At 35.2% G+C, this 20,614-nt stretch overlaps 1 protein-coding gene across 2 annotated transcripts; it reads left to right on the top strand.

The window, feature by feature from the left end:
• The first annotated feature begins 119 nt into the window (after positions 1 to 119).
• On the top strand, positions 120 to 14,711 carry LOC110455478 (probable asparagine--tRNA ligase, mitochondrial). Of its 2 annotated transcripts, none has more exons than XM_021505637.1 (13): positions 120 to 292; positions 2,880 to 2,989; positions 5,196 to 5,316; positions 5,466 to 5,606; positions 6,680 to 6,760; positions 7,164 to 7,303; positions 7,857 to 7,992; positions 8,975 to 9,076; positions 10,646 to 10,683; positions 10,905 to 10,971; positions 11,661 to 11,792; positions 14,031 to 14,155; positions 14,485 to 14,711. In XM_021505637.1, exons 1-13 carry the CDS (start codon positions 122 to 124, stop codon positions 14,627 to 14,629), a joined length of 1,509 nt encoding a protein of 502 aa, XP_021361312.1. In that variant the 5' UTR covers positions 120 to 121; the 3' UTR covers positions 14,630 to 14,711. The 2 variants fall into 2 exon arrangements, with proteins under 2 accessions (XP_021361312.1, XP_021361313.1); XM_021505638.1 differs by having other exon boundaries at positions 121 to 206.
• The last annotated feature ends 5,903 nt before the right edge of the window (positions 14,712 to 20,614 follow it).

The following is a 20,614-nucleotide window of genomic DNA, read 5'->3' as shown; positions in this document are numbered from 1 at the left end:
GAGATGCAATAAAAAAATATTATTTAGAGCAATGATTGAAAATACAATACGTCACATTTACTTACACAGCTATGAGTAATGAATCAGCAATAATTCTTTTAAATTTCTGCTGGACGTAAATATGGCTGCGTCCATGAGCAGAAAGCCGGGCAACTTAATTTTAGGAATTGTTAAGCGATTAAGAACAAACCACAGATTGACCTTCAGTAATTACAGTAGTATACGACGATCTGTAAACGAAATACTCAATACACCGGAAGAACATGTTGAAGTTAATGACATATCGGTTAATGTAAAGACATTTTGACATTAGTTTACCCTACGCCGTTTGCAGGTCGGGGAAAACCACTAACTTGCGATTCATACGTAAACTCGCCTATTATACATGTACGCCAATAGGGGTATGGATTTGTTACTAAATAAAGCCAAAATAATTGTAATCCTAACTTTTTCAAATTGTTTGTCCAAGTCGCATTTATTCTTTCATGAAACATATATATAAATACAAAAATAAACTTTATTTGCATGTGGGAAAGTACCAAAAATAGACACAATATACTTTCGGTAAAGTTACATCAAGTTTCTAAGTAGCCAACGCTGTCAGTCAACATCTTTTAGCAAAATATTATTTACCTTGTCGTAAATTAATTAATGCGATTTTCAATAATATATCTTGCAAAAGTCACTGTTAAAGCGATTTGGGTTATTTTTAGTAACAAATCCGTAATCCAACTGGCGTAGAATAGGCGAGTTTGCGTAATATACGCAAGTTGGTGGTTTTCCCCAACCTGGTTTGTCTCTAACTAGATTTATTCATGTCTTACTCAACACTTTGTATGAAAAGCAAACATATGACATGTCCGTTTCACAGGTGCCCGATATCGCGCTAAAGAACATGATGCTAAAACAAACCCTTAGCGTAGACAATAATTCTGTAGGCTTAGTCTGGGGTTTTTTTCGAGACCATCATCCAAACGTTATACCCCAATATCGAGCACCTGTGTCCACTTTGGTCATTAAAAAAATCAAAGGTGGTGTTTTGTTTGTACAGTGTCCCTTCAAATTCCTAAGCTGTTACACTATTCGCCAACAGAGAAATCTTGTCCTGAGACTTTGCCTTGGAAATCTCGTAGGTCCTCTCTGTGTATCAATGCACCTTCCCTATAACCACTGGGAACTGGCCTTACATGATGTAACGTGCGGCGGTCGCCAATCCAACGACTGACCAGCATGCTCGACTTCGCTGAACTAGTGAGCGAGTCCCCGTGTTAAACTGCATCACTGGAAAAGCTAGCTGGCCAGTAAGGCAGTATTTCCCTTCAAATTCCTTAGCTGTTACAATATGTACATGTCATGTCAAGAGCTGAGAGGAACCAATCCAATCAATTTCAACTTAGATCTCTTATCATGTTTCGTTTCTATGGAACAAACTACAAATATCAAAATGTCATGTGAGAATGATATGAACTTTAATATTGGTAGGAAAATTAGATTTTCACATTTAATTTTGGAAATCTCTATACAGCTAACTGTTCATATTTAACAATTTTAAATTTAAAGTTGAACATGTTTTATATTGTTCGTTTTACATGTAGAGTTTGATTATTATCGAAAAACTTTAGCGATAATCTCCATTTTGATCCACTGAATATGCATGCATAACTTATGAATTCAGAGCCTCCTATTAGTTTACATGACCTCTAGATGACAATACATGTAAAAATGTGTCTTAATTTAAATTTGTTGATTTTTCTATAAAAAATATTCAGGTATTAAATCTTTAGATTTTGTCTGAATGCAAAAAAAAAAAAAAGAGTTTTAACTCATTCACGCATGAAATTTCATAATGAACTATTCCAGCCTTTGAATTGGAAGAGTTCAAATAAATATTCCTTTCTCAATCCTGTTGACTATATAATAGTATATATGAAAGGTGACTTTCCTACAATGTAACTTGATAATTATGGGTTTGAACATTTATTAAGGGCTAAATGTCCTGCAGGCTAATGGAAAGGCGGGGCAAATTGTCCCTTTTCCTGGCATGATCTGTATTTCAGCCATTTCTGTTTACTATTATCTAGTTTGTTGAAGTATTTTATAATTTTTCCCAGTTAATAATGTTTACATTTAGGAAATAATCCTGAGTTTGACCAATCTTATTAGGCAGTCCCATTATCATCACAGATTAACAACGATCACAGTATGAATTTCATATTCATAAATTTCACAAACTAACATTATATTCTTATCCCATTCAAAGTACATTTTTTTATTCTGAAATGATGACATTTAATGATAGTGGTTTAAAAATACATCATATTTACTTATCTTCAATAAGATTCATCAGTTTGGAAATATGTGATATCAAAATTTTATTTTCTACACAAATAATGTACGTATTAAATGTGTCTTAACATTTCAAGACCGACTGGTCTGGTCCCTTTGTCAAGCTATGAATGGGTGAGCGATTTGTATTTTTTACCTGTACAACAATGTGACGAAATTGTATAGTTTTCATGTCGCTCNGGGGGGGGGGGGGGGGGGGGGGGGGGGGGGGGGGGGGGCACCATCTGAGTCATCTGTATGATCCGATACTGACATAACGTGGGAGGGGGCTAGATCTACAACCTTCCTGTAACCTATCTGATGCAGTGTGTAAACGCTCTCTTGAGTGACATGAAAAATATACAATTTCGTCACATCGTTGTACAGGTAAAAAAATACAAATCGCTCACTCAGTCATAGCTTGACAAAGGGACCAGTCTGTCTTAAAACGTTGCGACATGTTTAATACATACATGGTTTGTTTGAAAAGTAAAACTTTGATATCATATATCTACTTATCATGAAATGTATGTTTTCTATTGTGTCTATTACAGGGCTGGGTTTTGGCTCTGCAGAAACACAAAAGTGTGACCTTCATGCACTTATGGGATGGATCAACATCTAACCATCTTCAAGTTGTACTTGATGGCAACATTTCTGACAAGTGAGTGATTGCATGGCCTCAACAAATGATCATCTTGGCCTTATGTCCTAGCATACTACCACAGGGCTTTTCAGTAGGATATTTTTTACCCTTTGAGTGCTAGTCACAACTATAGTTGTGACTAGCAGTGGTGGCCACAGACATACAGTGCAACTATAGTTGCACATTCTAAAAAATGGTATTTTATATGGTCAACAGCTAATCGTGTTGATTAAAATTAAATCAAACATATCAACTAACCAATTTCCATTGGTATTAATATGTTTTGATATTAACACAAGAATTTTTTTGCAATATTTTTACTAGAATTGTGACTTATGAAGTTATATCTAAATTTGAACTGCAGTGAAAATTAAATTTTCCTAATTAATTCAGCACTGATTGGTTACCGTATGTTATTTTAATGTAGCACTCTACGGGTTAAATTATCAATTGTGGAATTTTCTTAAGGTGAATATGTGGTTATATGAATATAAGAAAATGAGAATGTCTGAGACAAAGTCTAGGTTAATATATTAGTTTCTCAGGTCCATAAAACCAAATATTCATCGAAATATATATATATGTTAAATTTGACGCTAACTTGTGTTTAATCATTAAATAAGATGGACTGCATGAAATGAAAAGTACATGGAGGAAAGTACTGCATTTGACAGAGAGCACTGTGGTGTTATAATTGAAATGATATCATTAAGTGACTATTGGCCTGCTGTTTCTAAATATAGTAACACCAAGTTAAATATCAAAAACCACTGACCTCAATTTGATTATCATCATACCAATTAGGATTATTCAAGTAAGAACATTTGTGATGGTGTACGTATCTGATGTGATATGAACCTGAAATAAAGATATTGGCAGGTAACCCGGTAGCCAAGGTTAACGCTAGCTTTCAGGTTTTTATCACACTTCAACAATAATATTTAAAACAAATATTCAGCTCAACTAAGAAGAACATATTCTGACAATTACTCCTGTCACAGATCTGTCATCTACACTCGGGTTCATTCCCTGATTAATTAGTGTCTTAAAGTTTTTTGTCTGTGACCATTTATATATATACTGTGTCTGTATCCTGTCCCCTGATGACACATTTGAACTCTTCCAATATTCAAACGTTGGAATAGTCCATCATGAAATTTCAGGGGTGAATGAGTTAAACATGATATAAAGAGTAGTTGCCCAAGTGGAAGCAAAGTTGTAAAAAATGGAACAGTACTGGTAATTTCCTCGATTCTTGGGGAATACAAAAAGTTGGCCAGGTCTTCAAAAATCATCTCCATCGCCAGTAGTCCCTTTCACACACATGTCGCACATGGATCGAAAGATCTCTTCTTTATGCACTAGGTGGTATCAATAACATGTTTCAAAGATCACTACGAAAAGTATTTTCCAACATTTTCTATACCAACGCATGTTTTTAATGGAAATAAGAGCATGAGCAATATGTCACATGACTTGATGAGATCTCGCATTACCGAAGGTATTTCCCAACGTTATGATATATAGGCCGCCGAGATTTTAGTCACGTTGCATTATATTTTATTAGAAGGCGGGGCTATAAAAAAACTAGAGTAAAACAGAGTAAGTTTGAAAAAAATTGTTTTTAGTGATTGTACATGTATTGGTTGTTTGAGGCGTGTTCATCTTGTGCATAAAGAATAGATCTTTCGATCCATGTGCGACATGTGTGTGAAAGTGACGATTTGTTTCTAAAATATCAGTTTAAAGCGTGGGTCGCTTATTTCCGGCATATGATAGAGGGCCGGAGTTCTGACGTTAATCGACGACAGACCGATATAAAAAAAGTCGATAAAACGTCAGAACAATTCGGACTACATCGCCAGATATGGTACAATGAGCTGTGGTTTACAAAACAATGAATTTCAGTTCAGTTTGAGTGACCATTTGACCCAGAGGAAAAATGAAAATTAAAAGGAAAGGAAAATGGGCATAATGCTTTAACTACATATATGTACCCGGTATGTTATGTAAATTAGGTCTATGTTTACATTTGAAGGAGAGATTGCAATATTTTCTTTTTATATAAATCAACAGAAAAAGAAGTATTGAAGGAAACACATAACTTAAAGCAATTATTTTTTTAGCAATTGTATTTAAACTGGTATATATAGAAATACTCTATATAGCTATCATATGTATGTCTGTTCAAAACCAGTTGGTAACAGTTTTAAAATGCTTTCAGAGTGACTTGTCATGGTGGAAGTGTACATGTATGTGGGGACTTGATCAGGAGTCCAGGCAGCTTACAGAAATGGGAATTGCTGGCCAAGAAAGTCGACATAATAGGCACAAGTGATACCACTGTATGTAGAATTTTCTGATTGTTATTCATATAAGGTATTACTCCAGTTCGTTTTTCCACAAAAATAATGTTACATTTTGTACTGCAATTCAGGTGACTGTTTTGGCCTATTCTCTGATCATGAGTCGCTTGTATTTAATCTTCTTTCAGTTTCCAATTAGCCAGACAAAGTCTAAACAATCACTGGACACAACACGGGAATATTTACATCTGCGTTCAAGGTCAAAAATCAACAGCTCTATATTTAGAGTGAGAAATGCAGCAACTATGGCCATCCACAAATTCTTTCAGGTAAAAATATATATACTTACACCAGATACAAAATTTAAAATGAGAAAAATATATACTGTATGCGAAATTGTTTTTTACTTAACTCATTCACCCTGACATTTCATTATGAACTACATGTATTACAACCTTTGAGTTAAATAGTTCATCATACTTACACATGATGTACCTGTACCACTATATAGTGCAACATTGATTACACACTTGGTAACTCAAGCTTCAGATATGGAAAGATATATGTATGAACTAATTATTTGTTAATAGTACAAAGATTTACATACGATGTACCAGCTGGTATTAACCATTTTGAAATATCACAAATTGATGTAAGTATTCAATTCAACAGATTGGCTGATGTTTCACTCTCCATAAGTTTATTGTATATTGTGAAGTTTTTGTCTCGTCGTCACAAAGTAGCGGAAGCGAGACTATAAGGTGTTGCTTTTCCAGCGACGACGTCGACATGGGCGGCGTCAACATTAAGTTTTTGCGTTTAAGTTCGTTTCAGTGAAAGTATAAGTGCTACACCAACCAAACTTGGACTATAGATGCATCTTAGTTAATAAATCTCAACCCATGCATCAAATGATGGATGCTGCCTATACCTTTCATGGTCTATGATTAAGTTGTCAGCATCTCCATCAACATTAAGTTTTTACGTTTCAGTTAGTTTCTCTGAAAGTATAAGTGCCAGACCACAGGCGAGACATATCAATCCGAATGGCTTGTATTAATACAAAGTTCAAAGGATACCAAAAACCATAACAAACAGCCTCGGACCTGATTGCTATCCCATTGGTCATAACTTTCCAATAATGAAGTAAAATTCTTCTGCTAGCTGTACAGGCATATTTACAGTTTATTGTTTATTTTAGGTTATTGGAAGAAACAGAGGTCCAAATGATTTTCATCATTTGCTCTTTAATATTACTTAAGTTTCTGTTTTGAAACATTCTTAAAATTCTTGAGGTGTGTGTTTATTACAATGTATGTTCTGTGCAGAAAAGATATTTTATCAAGAGCTTAATCCTTGGATTTTGAAGATGGTCTTTCAATCTATTATATATGTGTTATAGACAAACAACTTCATGCACATTCACACTCCAATGTTGACGTCCAACGACTGTGAAGGAGCTGGGGAAGTCTTCAATGTGAAGGTAGGAAAGTCATTACCAATTAAGAAACACATACTTGTAGCTTTGTAATAATGTGATCAAAATGTGGTTTGAACCAATCATCTACACTGTCCCCCCCCCCCCCCCCCCCCCCCCCCCCACAGAACTTAAGTATATATTAAATGAACTTCATTTCCATCATTATATGTTAAACACTTTCTGACAAAACCTTTGTGTAATGATAAACTGGAAGTAGTGATAACTGATAGGTAATTAGTAGACAGCATTACTTCTTATTTTTAGGGAGTATTGGTTTGGTGATATATTAAACAACATTAGAGGTTCTAGACCATCTGTGGCCTAATTTTGCATGAAACACAGGGATATAGTTGGCACTTTAACTAACAGTTAACACTGCATAATTATGTACTTTATGTTTTTTTAGCCTGATAAAGAGGATCTTGTGGAGCAAATTGAGAGTGAGATGCAAGAAATGACAGATGTTGGAGAGGAAAATATACACTTCTTCAAAAAGCCTGTTTATTTAACAGTTTCAGGCCAGTTGCATCTGGAATCTTTCTTAGGGTAAGACTACTTAATATATTAGTGGCTTATAAGTAGTTGGCATATACATTTTGATCGTATGAAATGAGCCACTGCCTATTTTGCTTTAACATATTGCTGGAAAACAGAAAATTTACTTGTACTACTGCTCAATCACGCTGCATACTTCTGGACCCAAAGTATCCAATTGAAGGGTAAAATATCCTCAGATCCACCCAAGAACAATCAAACAGCCTTTGCTCTATACCCAATTGCACCTTGTGAAATTTTTTGGTACAAATGTATTCTGCCAAATTAAACTCATGAAGTATATTTGGTATTCTATGGGAAATCATTAAATATTCTCTATCTATTTTTTGTCATGCAAGCACTTCAATGCACTGGCATGATGATATTTTTTTTTTTTATCATTATTCCTTTCACCACTGTAGACCATAATGGACTCATCCAGATCAATGCATGGGAGAGTCTACTAAAGATGCATAAGGGTGAAAGGGTTAAATCCTGCTTAATAATGTCTATTACTGACTAGATATTATAGTAGTGCTTTGATGCTGACATTCACTTCTTACAGAGCCTTCGGTAAGGTCTACAGCTTCGGTCCGGCTTTCCGTGCGGAGAGTCAATCTGGCGGACGGTTTCACCTTTCCGAGTTCTACATGGTTGAGGGAGAGATTGCATTTCTAGATGACCTTGAAGGTTTATTGAAGGTTAGCAATGAGTAGTTGATCTTGTAAAATGATATACTAGTAACTTTCAGAACAATTATCATGGAGTCGTGTTTATTCAGCAGAAATCTGATTTTTGATTTTTTTGTGTCTGTCATCTGAACCTAATAATTTACAGGTGGATATCTAGTTTGCTGTAGGTTAAGTAGTGATTGTCTTACTTGCCCACCCACCCACCCTATTTAGGAAGGAGTCTCCTTTAAATTTAGTATTGGCAATCAGTGAATTTGCTTAACTGTTCATATATTCTAAGATCTAATGATTTCATCTGAAAGAACAGCTCAAAATATATCATTTATAGATTTTGTTTTGTCTCTAGGGGGTGTATACACACATTTCGTTTATGTTTTGATTTTAAGCATGCATAATCTCCCCTTTGGAAATTTCAAAAAGTTGACAAGTATGATTGTGTGTATATGTCTATTTATAAGATTAGAACACTTATACTGTTACTAGGTACATTTACAGTATTGAAACATGCACCCAACACAGTCTACCATCCTGTACCAAGGCCAAGGGTCCGCTTAAAATACAGCATACCATGAAATTGCTGATGTACAAGTCGCAGAACTTGTATAATTAGCGGTCATGGAGTCACATATATACCCATCACAAACAACTCTAATATTGACCTTTGTAAAACTCTTTCAAACTCTCAAACAAATAATCTCTTTACTATAACAACCAGAAACAAAATTTTATATTTTATAAACTTTATTTATATTAAAACAATTATGAAACTAGTTATTTCAACTTACACTAATCACTCTTTTTGGATATGCCTTTCATCATTTAATTCCAGATCAGACTAAATGCTTCCATATCTGAGTCAACAAGATTGATTATTGAAAGTTCGATCAATTTGCAATTGCTTCATAATTTCGTAGTGTGATTCTTTTGCAGCAAAATAAACCCATTTTTGTCACAAAAATATCACCAGTTCTATTTGTTTTTTAATGTATAGGTGATGGAAGATCTTGTGAAATTTTCTACAAAGGAAATCTATGAAAATTCTGAAGAAGATGTCAACTTCATAACTAAATATGTTGGTGAAAAACAATATACAGTAAGTCGATATACTTCTTATAATACCTTTAATATTCCTTCATAAAATGTTGAAAGTTTTATTAAAACATCAACTCCATATATATAAGGCTTCAGTTTACAGATCTGAACTCGTTTTTCAGTCTGTAATTTAACAAACATCAACTGTTAGGATTATAAAAGAGCACACAGCATTTTTTTTTTGCATATAATCAAACCACTTTATTACTTGTTCTGTAAAATTGTTAATTTTATATTTTATATTGGTCTGGATAGTAATCATGTTATTTGGTCCTGATGATGTTTGATGTAACCTGGTCCTGATGATGTTTGATGTAGCTTGGTCCTGATGATGTTTTATGTAACCTGGTCCTGATGATTTTTGATGTAACCTGGTCCTGATTATGTTTGATGTAACCTGGTCCTTATGATGTTTGATGTAGCTTGGTCCTGATGATGTTTAATGTAGCTTGGTCCTGATGATGTTTTATGTAACCTGGTCCTGATGATGTCTGATGTAACCTGGTCCTGATGTTGTTTGATGTAACTTGGTACTGATGATGATTTTGTTGTTACTTGGTCCTGATGATGTTCGATGTAACCTGGTCCTGATGAAGTTTGATGTAACCTGGTCCTGATTATGTTTGATGTAACCTGGTCCTAATGATGTTTGATGTAACCTGGTACTGATGATGTTTTTGTTGTTACTTGGTTCTGATGATGTTTGATGTAACCTAGTCCTGATGATGTTTGATGTAATCTGGTCCTGATGATGTTTGATGGAACCTGGTCCTGATGATGTTTGATGTAACCTGGTCCTGATGGTGTTTGATGTAACTTGGTCCTGATGATGTTTGATGTAGCTTGGTCCTGATGATGTTTGATGTAACCTGGTCCTGATGATGTTTGATGTAACCTGGTCCTGATGATGTTTGATGTAACCTGGTCCTGATGATGNTGGTCCTGATGATGTTTGATGTAACTTGGTCCTGATGATGTTTGATGTAACCTGGTCCTGATGATGTTTGATGTAGCCTGGTCCTGATGTTGTTTGATATAACCTGGTCCTGATGTTGTTTGATGTAACTTGGTCCTGATGATGTTTGATGTAACCTGGTCCTGATGATGTTTGATGTAACCTGGTCCTGATGATGTTTGATGTAACTTGGTCGTGATGATGTTTGATGTTACTTGGTCCTGATGATGTTTGATGTAACCTGGTCCTGATGTTACATTTTTGTAGTTGATGTAACTTGGTCCTGATGATGTCCCATGCATACACACTTAGGCAATGTTATTCATAAAGTAATTAATTATTTGACATTTAAACAATTTTTCCTAGGGTAAACTTAAAATGTTCCTATTGTAATGCAATACAAAGTAATTCATGCTGTAGAAAGGAGAAAAAAATATGTCTATGCTGTATTTGTGGCCATATAATGGAGTGAATATAAATGGTTGTTTTTATTTCAAAATTGTTCATTATTTCATTTGTTAATTATAATTTCATACTGTTTTGTACAATATTTGCTTCATGACTGTTTGTATTTTTTTTCTTCATTTATTTATATTTTTTGTATTACAATTGCAGGAAAATATCAACACAATGATGGAGAAAGACTTTGTAAGGTAAATAAACCAGGGAGAGTGTTCATTTACATCAAAATATGACTGTTCGCAGATGACGCAGCAAGTGTAAACGTGTATCATACTGCTGCGGCCATAGCAGGTAGGCTTTCAGAAACTCTTAATGTTTTATGATATTAAGTTTGAAATACAGACAATTGTTCACACTGTTAGAAATCTACATATATTGCTGTTTATATTTGGGCCTGTTTTTCCTATTTCAGAATATCTTACAGTGAGGCTATGCCTATACTTGAAAAGAAGAACAAAAAATTTGAAACAAAAGTTAAGGTAATGATTGATATGTTGATATACATAAAACCAAATAGAAATTGAAATTGTCTGGCTGTAGTGGGCGAATGGGTAAGGTGTCTCGCTGACCGTCTCCGATCACTAGCCCTTCCCCACTGGATTGCAGGTTTGAGGCCTATGTTGGTTTGGCTGTCACCAGTTGCTGGCCGCAGGTCCGTGGTTTTTCTCCTGGTTGTCAGACTTTCCTCCACCAACAAAACCTAGCATATGTCCTTAAATTATCATATCTAGATCTGTTAATAGGATTTAAAACACAAACAAATAAGCATATTGTCTTTAAAGGACTGGTTTTCTCCCATGACGAACAGAACATTTTACATCTCCAGCACACACGCAGGCATACACAGATAGGGAGATATGAGCCAGGTGGCATAGGACTAGTAGTTGGCGCCTGATAAGGCAGCTCCTGCGAATTCCTCAATATTGTATTGATTAAGATATATGCTAATTGTATTGACTGTATAAAATTGTATATCTATGTACTGTAAAGCGCTTTAGAGTGGCTTATAATATGTTAGCTAGATAGGGCGCTTTATCAAATGTTGTATATTATTAATTGGTCTTGAGAATTTAAACTACATAAAGTGTTTTAGTATATTGTAAAATTGATTATATATACTTTGCAGATGTAATTTATATGAATATAGCTGTATTATTTTATGATGCAGTGGGGAGATGACCTGAACAAGGAACATGAGAAGTACCTTGTTAAACACTGTGGCAATGTACCTGTTTTTCTGACAGACTTCCCTGCATCGATTAAACCATTCTATGCACTTGAAAATATTGACAACAGAACGGTAAGTGATCTATCATGTTACCCTTTGCCCAAGAAAATCAAATAAGACTATAATAAAATGTATATTTCATCATGTGACTATCAAAATATTTTATTAAGATGTACTGAATGACTTACAAAACGCAATACTAAAGAGTGAAGTATGTATGTGTTTTATTCAAAATTAGATTGACTTTGAAGTATAAGGCAATCTTTATGACGATGTGTTATGTCTGAATATTATATATAATGATCGTATGTTTACACATCAGCTGCATTCCCAACCTCTTGCTTTTTGCTCAAATTCGGCAACTTTTTATACTTAAAAACGACTTTACAACTAAAATAAGGTAATTTTGCACTGTATTTTATTATATGATCAAATACAGGTTATTGTATGTACTTTTTAGACAGTTCAGATTTGACACAATCTGATTAAAATCATCTGTTACATGGCTCCAGGCGTAGTACGAAGTTAACGAAGCCATGTAACATATGATTTTAATCAGATTGGATTTGACATCACATATGCTTAATATGATAAACTTGAAATGTACATGTTGACAAGACTCTATATGCAGAAACAAAATTTTCTTACTACCTAAAAAATATCAGAAATGGTTAAAGCTAATAAAGTGGGAAATGAAAAACAGCAGGATAACGTGTCTACCTGGAACTAATGATATTTTCGGAGAGTTGTCTACCCTAGTTCACTACTCATTATCCGAAGGCTGTGATACAAAGTGCAGGATGGCCTAATTGAGGTGCTTTGACTCACGCACCACCCATCATACATGAATTCCGTCTTTTTTCGCCCATGATCAGTTGTTGCATTTTTGAAGTCACAGTATATATATATTGTTTCAAGGAAAGTGCTTATTTAAATACATAAAACAATATGTTACTTAATGATATTTTTTTTCGATCATGCATATATTACCTAGCACTTCATGTTCCCTTGTTAAATTTGACACAATGTTTTTTTTCCCTGGAAAATTGCATTGACACTGAGTTACATGTATAACCTCATTGATTCTGACTTCAATTGTTAAAATTATATACCGACATACATCAACATGAAGGGTATCAAAGTTAGTTAAGATTTATGCGACTTCAAATCTGTTTCAAAACATCATTACAGATGTGATGTCATGTTCTTTAAACATTGAAGATAGCGGCCCGATACTAGCTGTTCATTGGTCTATTTACTGATCATTAAACCCCAAATTTGAAGAAGAATTTGAAATTCAAGTCTCAAATATTTCCCAATTCAATGGACAGTGTAATGATTGAAGCTCCGCATTTTGTCCAGATTTACAGTTCTAAAACAAAACACAAAATGAGCATTGTGAATTCAACCATGGGTTTCTGAATAATATTTACAAAATCTATGATACTTGTCTTATTTAAATAAGCAATAAAACTTAATATTCTTTATATCTTGTTCAAATTCTTGATTAATGAATTTCTACTTTTCATCTGACAATGATTACCATCATTATTGGTAGATGTACATGTATTTCTGACAGACCTGAAACAGCTACATGTTTATATATAAATGAAGAGTATTAAAGGTACTACATTGTAGTTTACTGGAGCTTTGCTGTTTGTGTCACCTGCAATGTGAGGCGACATATAGGTTGTTGGCGTCGTCGACGTTGGTTGTATCTTCCGAAACAAGGTTAATGTTCGATAACTGGAGTTCCCTTGGGTTGACTGAACTCAAACTTAGCACACATACTGCACACCAATATAGCTTGAATGCGTTCACATTTCAGAAGTTTACATGCATTTGGTGGAGTTATGCCCCTTTTATTGCCAAATAAGGGCATTGTGTAGTAACTGCAAGAACTTTTTTTATTTTTTAATCAATTTCTTTCAAATTTTGTATGGTCATGCTAGAAGCAATAATGTTCAACACATTTTACGTTTTTTTCTGTCTTGTGTCAACTTTCTGCATTTTGGAATATTGCACTTGACATAGTTACAAAGCTGTTTATCGTTTTTGCGGTTTATTTATGCTTGTTTACTTGATAACTCAAGCCATAACACTTTTCTCACTAAAAGCGCTGATCAGGCGACAAATCCACTCCTGTGGAAATTTTGTATGAAAACTTAAATTAAAGAGTTTAATTCCAAACAAGAGTCTGTATTTGTTGTTAACAACATCAAGTGGGTGCTTTCAAAAACATATGTCTTAAAGTTATAAACATCCACAGTTGAGTCGTCCTATGAATCAGTCATTCTGTCCCTTGTGCAGGCTGGAGCCGTGGACCTACTAGTACCTGAAGTTGGTGAACTGTTCGGTGGTACTCTCAGGGAACACAGATTTGACCATTTGGAGCGCAAGCTGAAAGATATAGGCCAGCAGGATCAGCTTCATTGGTGAGTGTCTGTATACATATATATTACACAATCATCAGTATTTGTTAAATCAATGTTAACATATTGGGATTCCAATGCCAGCAGATAACTTTCCCAGGCATAGATATAATGCGACAAGTAGAATGAGACAAGAGGTCATACAAAATTCGTGTGGTTGTAAAAATGTGTATTTATATATTACATACAATAATTGTTAGTTGTTTCCACTAAAAGGTTTGGGCTTTGAACCAATCATTACAGCATTTCAAAAAATGTACTTCTACTGTTTGTCAACTAAAATATTGAAGAGGAGATAAATATATTTTATGGCAATGTGTTTTATATCACAGGTACCTTGACTTACGGAAGTACGGAAGTGTGCCACACGGTGGATTCGGTATGGGATTCGAGAGATATCTACAGTTCTTACTCGGTGTGAGGAATATTAGAGACACAATACCATTTCCTAGAACTCCATTGAACTGTAAAATGTGATTAGATCTACTGCCTTTCAAGATGCAAATAATGATTACTGTATTAAGGGATGTGAAAAGAAATTATTTAATAAAAGTGTGAAAGAAGTTGCCTGCAGTTTCCATTATACAATAAGTATTTTCTATAAAAATTATAATTATAATTCGAGGTTCTTATATACCGCTTTATCACAACCTAGTTTGAAGTGGTTCACAAATTATTATCTATGATTATTATAGCCTTTACAACCAGCCAATTTCTTTCTCAACTCCCTGGCCATGGGATCAGCATACAGCCCGTGCTGCCATCCCAGCACTCACAGCTAACATTCAACAATTGTAGCACTGCCCAATCACGTACTCATTTACAGCCGAGTAGACTGGAACAAGCGAAGTAAAGTTTCTTGTTCAAAGATACATCACAGTTTCGTGACATGACTCGAACCCACAACCCTTTGGTCACGAGCCAGGCCTCCTACCACTGGACTATACCCTGCCTCTATGCTATACAAATTCCAGGCACCATAGGATAGACCAAAATGAAATTCTCTAGGGTTTTGCAGGGATCCTTAACATGTTTAACTCATTCACCCCTGAAGACACATTTGAACTCTTCCAATTCAAAGGTTGGAATAATTCATTATGAAATTTCAGGGATTAATGAGTTGACATGGTAGGACATGAATATTTTACCCAAAAATAAAACTAAATTTGAGTACTGCAAAATATAAAAGCACATTTGAACCACTAAGCATGTGGTAGGTGCAGCCACAGCTGTTTACATTTAGTGTCTGACAAACAGTCAATTCTGTATTCTGAGACCATGCTCTGGAAGTCCCAAGTCCATTGATACAGGGTTCAGTTAACTAGAAAATAGCTGCAATAGGGATTTTTAAAATAAATGTCTGAACACAGGTAGTCTGTTAAGATAAGTAGTCTTTTGTACAGTTTTATCTTACACCAGTATGAATTTGAAGAACCAGGTAATTATCTTATGGTGAATATCAACATCCTACTCCAAGATTTTAATTACAAATCCAGATAAGAATAGCTCAGCCTTGCAGAGTGGCCATACATGGTATTACTTATTTCAACACACACATACAAACGCAAGGCGGTATCTACTTTTTGTGTCCCCTGCAACGTGAGGTGACATATAGGTATTACTTTGTCGGCGTTGGTTGTGTTGTCCAAAACAAGGTTTCTGTGCCAAAATTTAAGTTCCTTTGGGTTGATTGATGCAACTCAAACGTCGTACACATATTGCATACCAATATACAATGTAGCTCGGATGAGTTTGCATTTTAGAAGTTTATATGCAATTTTAGTGGAGTTATGCCCCTTTTATTGCCAAATAATTGCATTGTGTAGTAAATGCAAAAACTTTTTATTTATTTTTTATCAATTCCTTTCAAATTTCGTACGGTAATGCTAGAAGCAATAATGTTCCACATATATTACAGGTTTTTCTGTCAAGTTTCAACTTTTCACGTTTTGGCATATCACGCTTTACAAAGCAACACTGTTCACCGTTTTTGCCGTTTATTATTTCTTGTTTACGGATAACTTCAGTCCAAAACACTTTTCTCACTAAAAGCGCTGAGCAGGCGACACATCCACTCCTGTGGAATTGTTGTTTATGATAACTTGTCATCAACACACATGACTTGCATATTTTAAATATGTATTAGATAAAGTGATAGGTGGTGGTGATTTTGAAGTAAAAAGCACTTTAAGAGAACAAATAATTGAATTGTGCTGATACATATTATATATGTTCAAGTTTATATAGCTGTCAAGTACAAGTATCATGGTTAAGAGCTTTCAGAGCCTTTAAAAAAGTAATTGAATCTCTTTGGTAAGGAAGATGTAATGATTAAAGTCTACAGTGAAAAGTATCCGTGAGAGATTTTAATCGGGAATACCTCTGGCACTTGATCAATCAACACCGGTAGCTGTCAAAATGGATGTCGGATCTACCACAGTTTGACTTCTAAAGAGCATCCAAGCTTCACAAACAAAAGAAAATATGGACCTTATTTATGAAAATAAATTAATAATCAATTTCTCTTCCAGCTAGCTGGTTACATTGACGATGACGCCATGTAAAACACATATTATGCAACTCTGTAGTTGGTGTAATATTAGTATTTCATTTGCACTGATTTAATGTAAAACTTCGTGGTGAAAACATTCAGCAAGATCTGACAGCATTTCACCAGTTTTCCTTATAAGTTAATGCTGTCTATAATCCATTAACTTGGAATTTAAATAATAGAAGTTGAATAATATTAACCAGAACTAGATAAACCGGGCAGATGATATATATATAATAATGATGATAATTGAAGGTTCTAATATACCGCTTTATCACAACCTAGTTCGTCTTAAAGCGGTTCACACATTATTATCGTGGTTATAGGGCCTTTGCAACCAGCCAATATCTTTCTCAACTCCCTGGGGAGCATACAGCCGGTGCTGCCATTTTGGCCCTCACAGCTAGCTAGCATTCAACAATTCTAGCACTGCCCAACCACGTACTCATTTACAGCTGAGTAGACTGCATCAAGCAGTGTAAAGCATCTTCTTCAAAGACACAACGCAGTGCCGAGCCGGCCGTGACTCGAACCTGCAAATTTTCGGTCACGAGCCCGGTGTCTGCTACCACTAGACTATACCATGTCTCCTTTACGATGCTTTAAGTAGCTATAGAGGAGTGGTTATTGATTGGATTTACCAACAAACAACTTTCTTTAAACTTACACAATACAACATCTCGTGCACAAGCGTCAGACCTTCGTGTATGCAATTCGAACAGACAATTTGGTTCAACTACAATGATCGTAATTAATACCTTACCCTGTACATTGTGTGTTAACGACAGTGGTACGTGTTATGTGTGGATATTCAGAAGGCATCCACTTTAATAATACATCCAAACGACTTCCAATCAACGTATACTATAACATTCTGTCGTCAAGCTATAGCTACATGACGTCCAAGTCAATTATGTATGAGGTGACGTGATAAACCGTTGTACTAGTATGCTGTTTAACCTGAAAACCACGTTAAATGAATACCATGTTCATATAGTTAACAGTCATTATCTCTCTCATTTTTAATGTACCACTCTTTTTACTGTAGACATTCAGTTTTGAAGAGTATATTTCTATATTTTAACAGGAGACAGCCGCTTTCATCTCTGAAGGCACCTTTATCTATTAATCTAAATCAATATTATCGTCACACTTTTTTTCCCGATACGACTACTGATATATACATGTACATACACGTACATGTACGTAACTGTATATACATGTACATCAAGGGTCAGGAAAAAAAGTGTTGAAAAATTCCCGAACTTGCATACTGCCGTTATGTTATAAAAACCAGATAAACCAAATTCAGTTTTCAATTGATAAAAAAGCAGTGTATTGGATGGTTTGGTTTTATTTTGTTAAACGTTCTATTAATATCTAAGGGTATTTAAGGACGTGACTTCATGTGCGTGTAAGCGTGCAAGTGTGTATGCATGCTGGAGACAGGGTATGTTAGTGTACTTGCCTTCTTGTAACAGCGCGGATCTGATGCCGATTGTATTGTGCTATCTCACTGAAACACCTTTCCGAAGGTACCAAGCACAGCATTCCGCCCTGTCACAATATACTGACAACGGGTCAACCAGTTGTTGCCATTACCCTCAATGATGAACGTTAAGAAGGGAATAACAACTACCATTTCTAAGGACTTTTAGAGGCCAAAACGTTCGAAATGTAAAACGCACGAGATAGGAGTCTGAAAATGCAATATCTAAACATGTAAAATAATGCAGGAATTAGGGTCGATTCCTTTCAATAAAACCTCGAAACACATTTAATAAGACCTACGGATAAATAATTGAATCCACTAGCAGCAACACCGACAAGGAGTTAGTTATATGGTGATTAATTAAAAGAAAGAAAATACAAATGGTCAATAAACCGTTATCCAACATCCAAAGTAACCCGAGTTTCCTCTGGCCCTAACACCACCAGACTTAGACATTTTGACATATAGATGTCTGCCCGAGTTTCCTCTGGCCCTAACACCTCCAGACTTAGACATTTTGACATATAGATGTCTGTCTAAGTCTCATCTGGCCCTAACACCAGACTTAGACGATTTGACATATAGATGTCTGGTGCGGGGCACACTGTAAGTCTGGTGTTAGGACCAGAGGAAACTCGGGCAACATCCAAGGGTGCCTTTACATCCACACAAACTCGTCGGGATATTTGTGTGGATCGTGGATGCCTTCAAAGGGTCAAGTAAACCTATGCCGTGGCACAGCGCCCGTTGTTCATCTGACCATCCACCGTACGCGTCCTTCTGTCAAACTGTACTACTGTATAAACGACTTAACGTATATTAACTAACGTGGGTACACAGATGCACTAGTTTAGAATATTCGAGATCCCTACTACACACATAAAATGAGCGTGACGAAAGGAATACAACAGTCTACCAGGATTGGCCACAGTGTCCAACCCGCTCCCTTTGTGTTTACATATTAATTGTTGTTCCCAGTGCAGGGGATATGGACCAACACATTCATGCTAGCCGGATAGACCCCTTTATCTCATCCCGCCCATCGGAACTTGACTAGTCCTTGGGTCATACTTTCAAAAGGCTGAGATACCAACCTTTTAACCGATGCGCTAGCACTAACCGTGAAGAGAAGAATCTATATAACCATAAAGGTTAGCAGATGTCTTTCTCTTTCCTTTTGTTTTTCTGTATGTATTTGTGTTTTACCTTGCAATCGACAAACAACAATATTACATCATGCTTCATTTGTGCTTTATTTTACATACATTAATACTGTTTGGTAAAAATAACATGAATGTAATGTCAATTAAACAGCAAAAACAAAAACAAAAAAGAGAAACAAAATAAAAACGAGTTTAACAGCAAACTGTTAATATGCAAGGTATGACGATGGTAAACATTGAACAAAATACAACCAGATAATACAAAAAAATGAAACGCAATTCGAACTCGGAAGCAAATAACTGGGTACACCTGTAACATACAGTATGAACAAAAAAGAACATTTGCATGAACATCTTTAAATAGTACATGGAAAGTAAGACCGACAACTCCACAAATTTAGATCAGATACTAGTAGTGTCATGACCAAAATTGAAAGTGAGAACTGGGGTTGTGAAAACGGTTTGAAATTATGCCAGTTTACCACAAAACATTTTACGCGTGTTTTCTCAAATATTTCTTTTATTTGTCGATGTTTTTAATGCATGATAGTATATACATACAAGTCATATCATATCTGAAAAATGTCTTTTTGGAAATTACTTTTTTGCCTTGGCGCAATAATCCAGCAAAAGAGTTTTTTCCGAATATCAGTTTGGACTAATTTTAATTAGTCCAGATGTTTTGTTTCGATTTATTTTCCCCATTTACTTTGATGTGGTTTAATAGAGCTGCGTATTGCGTTTTGAAGAAAGGCGCTGCTTCAATTTTCCAAATGTAAAAAAAATGTTCTAGAATGAACTAGGACACATCATGATGAATGTTCGCCTAAATGCGAGTAAAAAGAATCTGGTAGAACATTTGACGGTGATGCTGTTTAGTTACAAAACAGACTTAGCACTTATTGAACAAACGAACTTATTCAGAACTACCATTAGTTTAGTAAACGCACAATAGTTACCGGCAGCTAGCTTTACAGTTTAAATCTACTAATATTTACTATTAATATTGCGATCTCGCGTGAAAAGTGTATCTTCTGTCTAGATGAAATGGCACCATATATATAAAGGTCTTCTGGCGTTAATTTTGGATAAGATATGTCCAGATAGAAAAGAAATTGTGCCACTTTTGCAACAGCTCATTATCCGTTAACCGTTATTTGAGCATAGTGCCGGTCTAAACGATTCTGACGTGTTGTTAGATTGTCAAATGTTAACATCACATGAGGTACTTGTATAATGGCATTCAGCTAGTATAC

This window comes from Mizuhopecten yessoensis, unplaced genomic scaffold (assembly GCF_002113885.1).
Source record: "Mizuhopecten yessoensis strain PY_sf001 unplaced genomic scaffold, ASM211388v2 scaffold8231, whole genome shotgun sequence".
NCBI lineage: Eukaryota > Metazoa > Mollusca > Bivalvia > Pectinida > Pectinidae > Mizuhopecten > Mizuhopecten yessoensis.
This window is presented reverse-complemented; position numbering and strand designations above follow the sequence as displayed.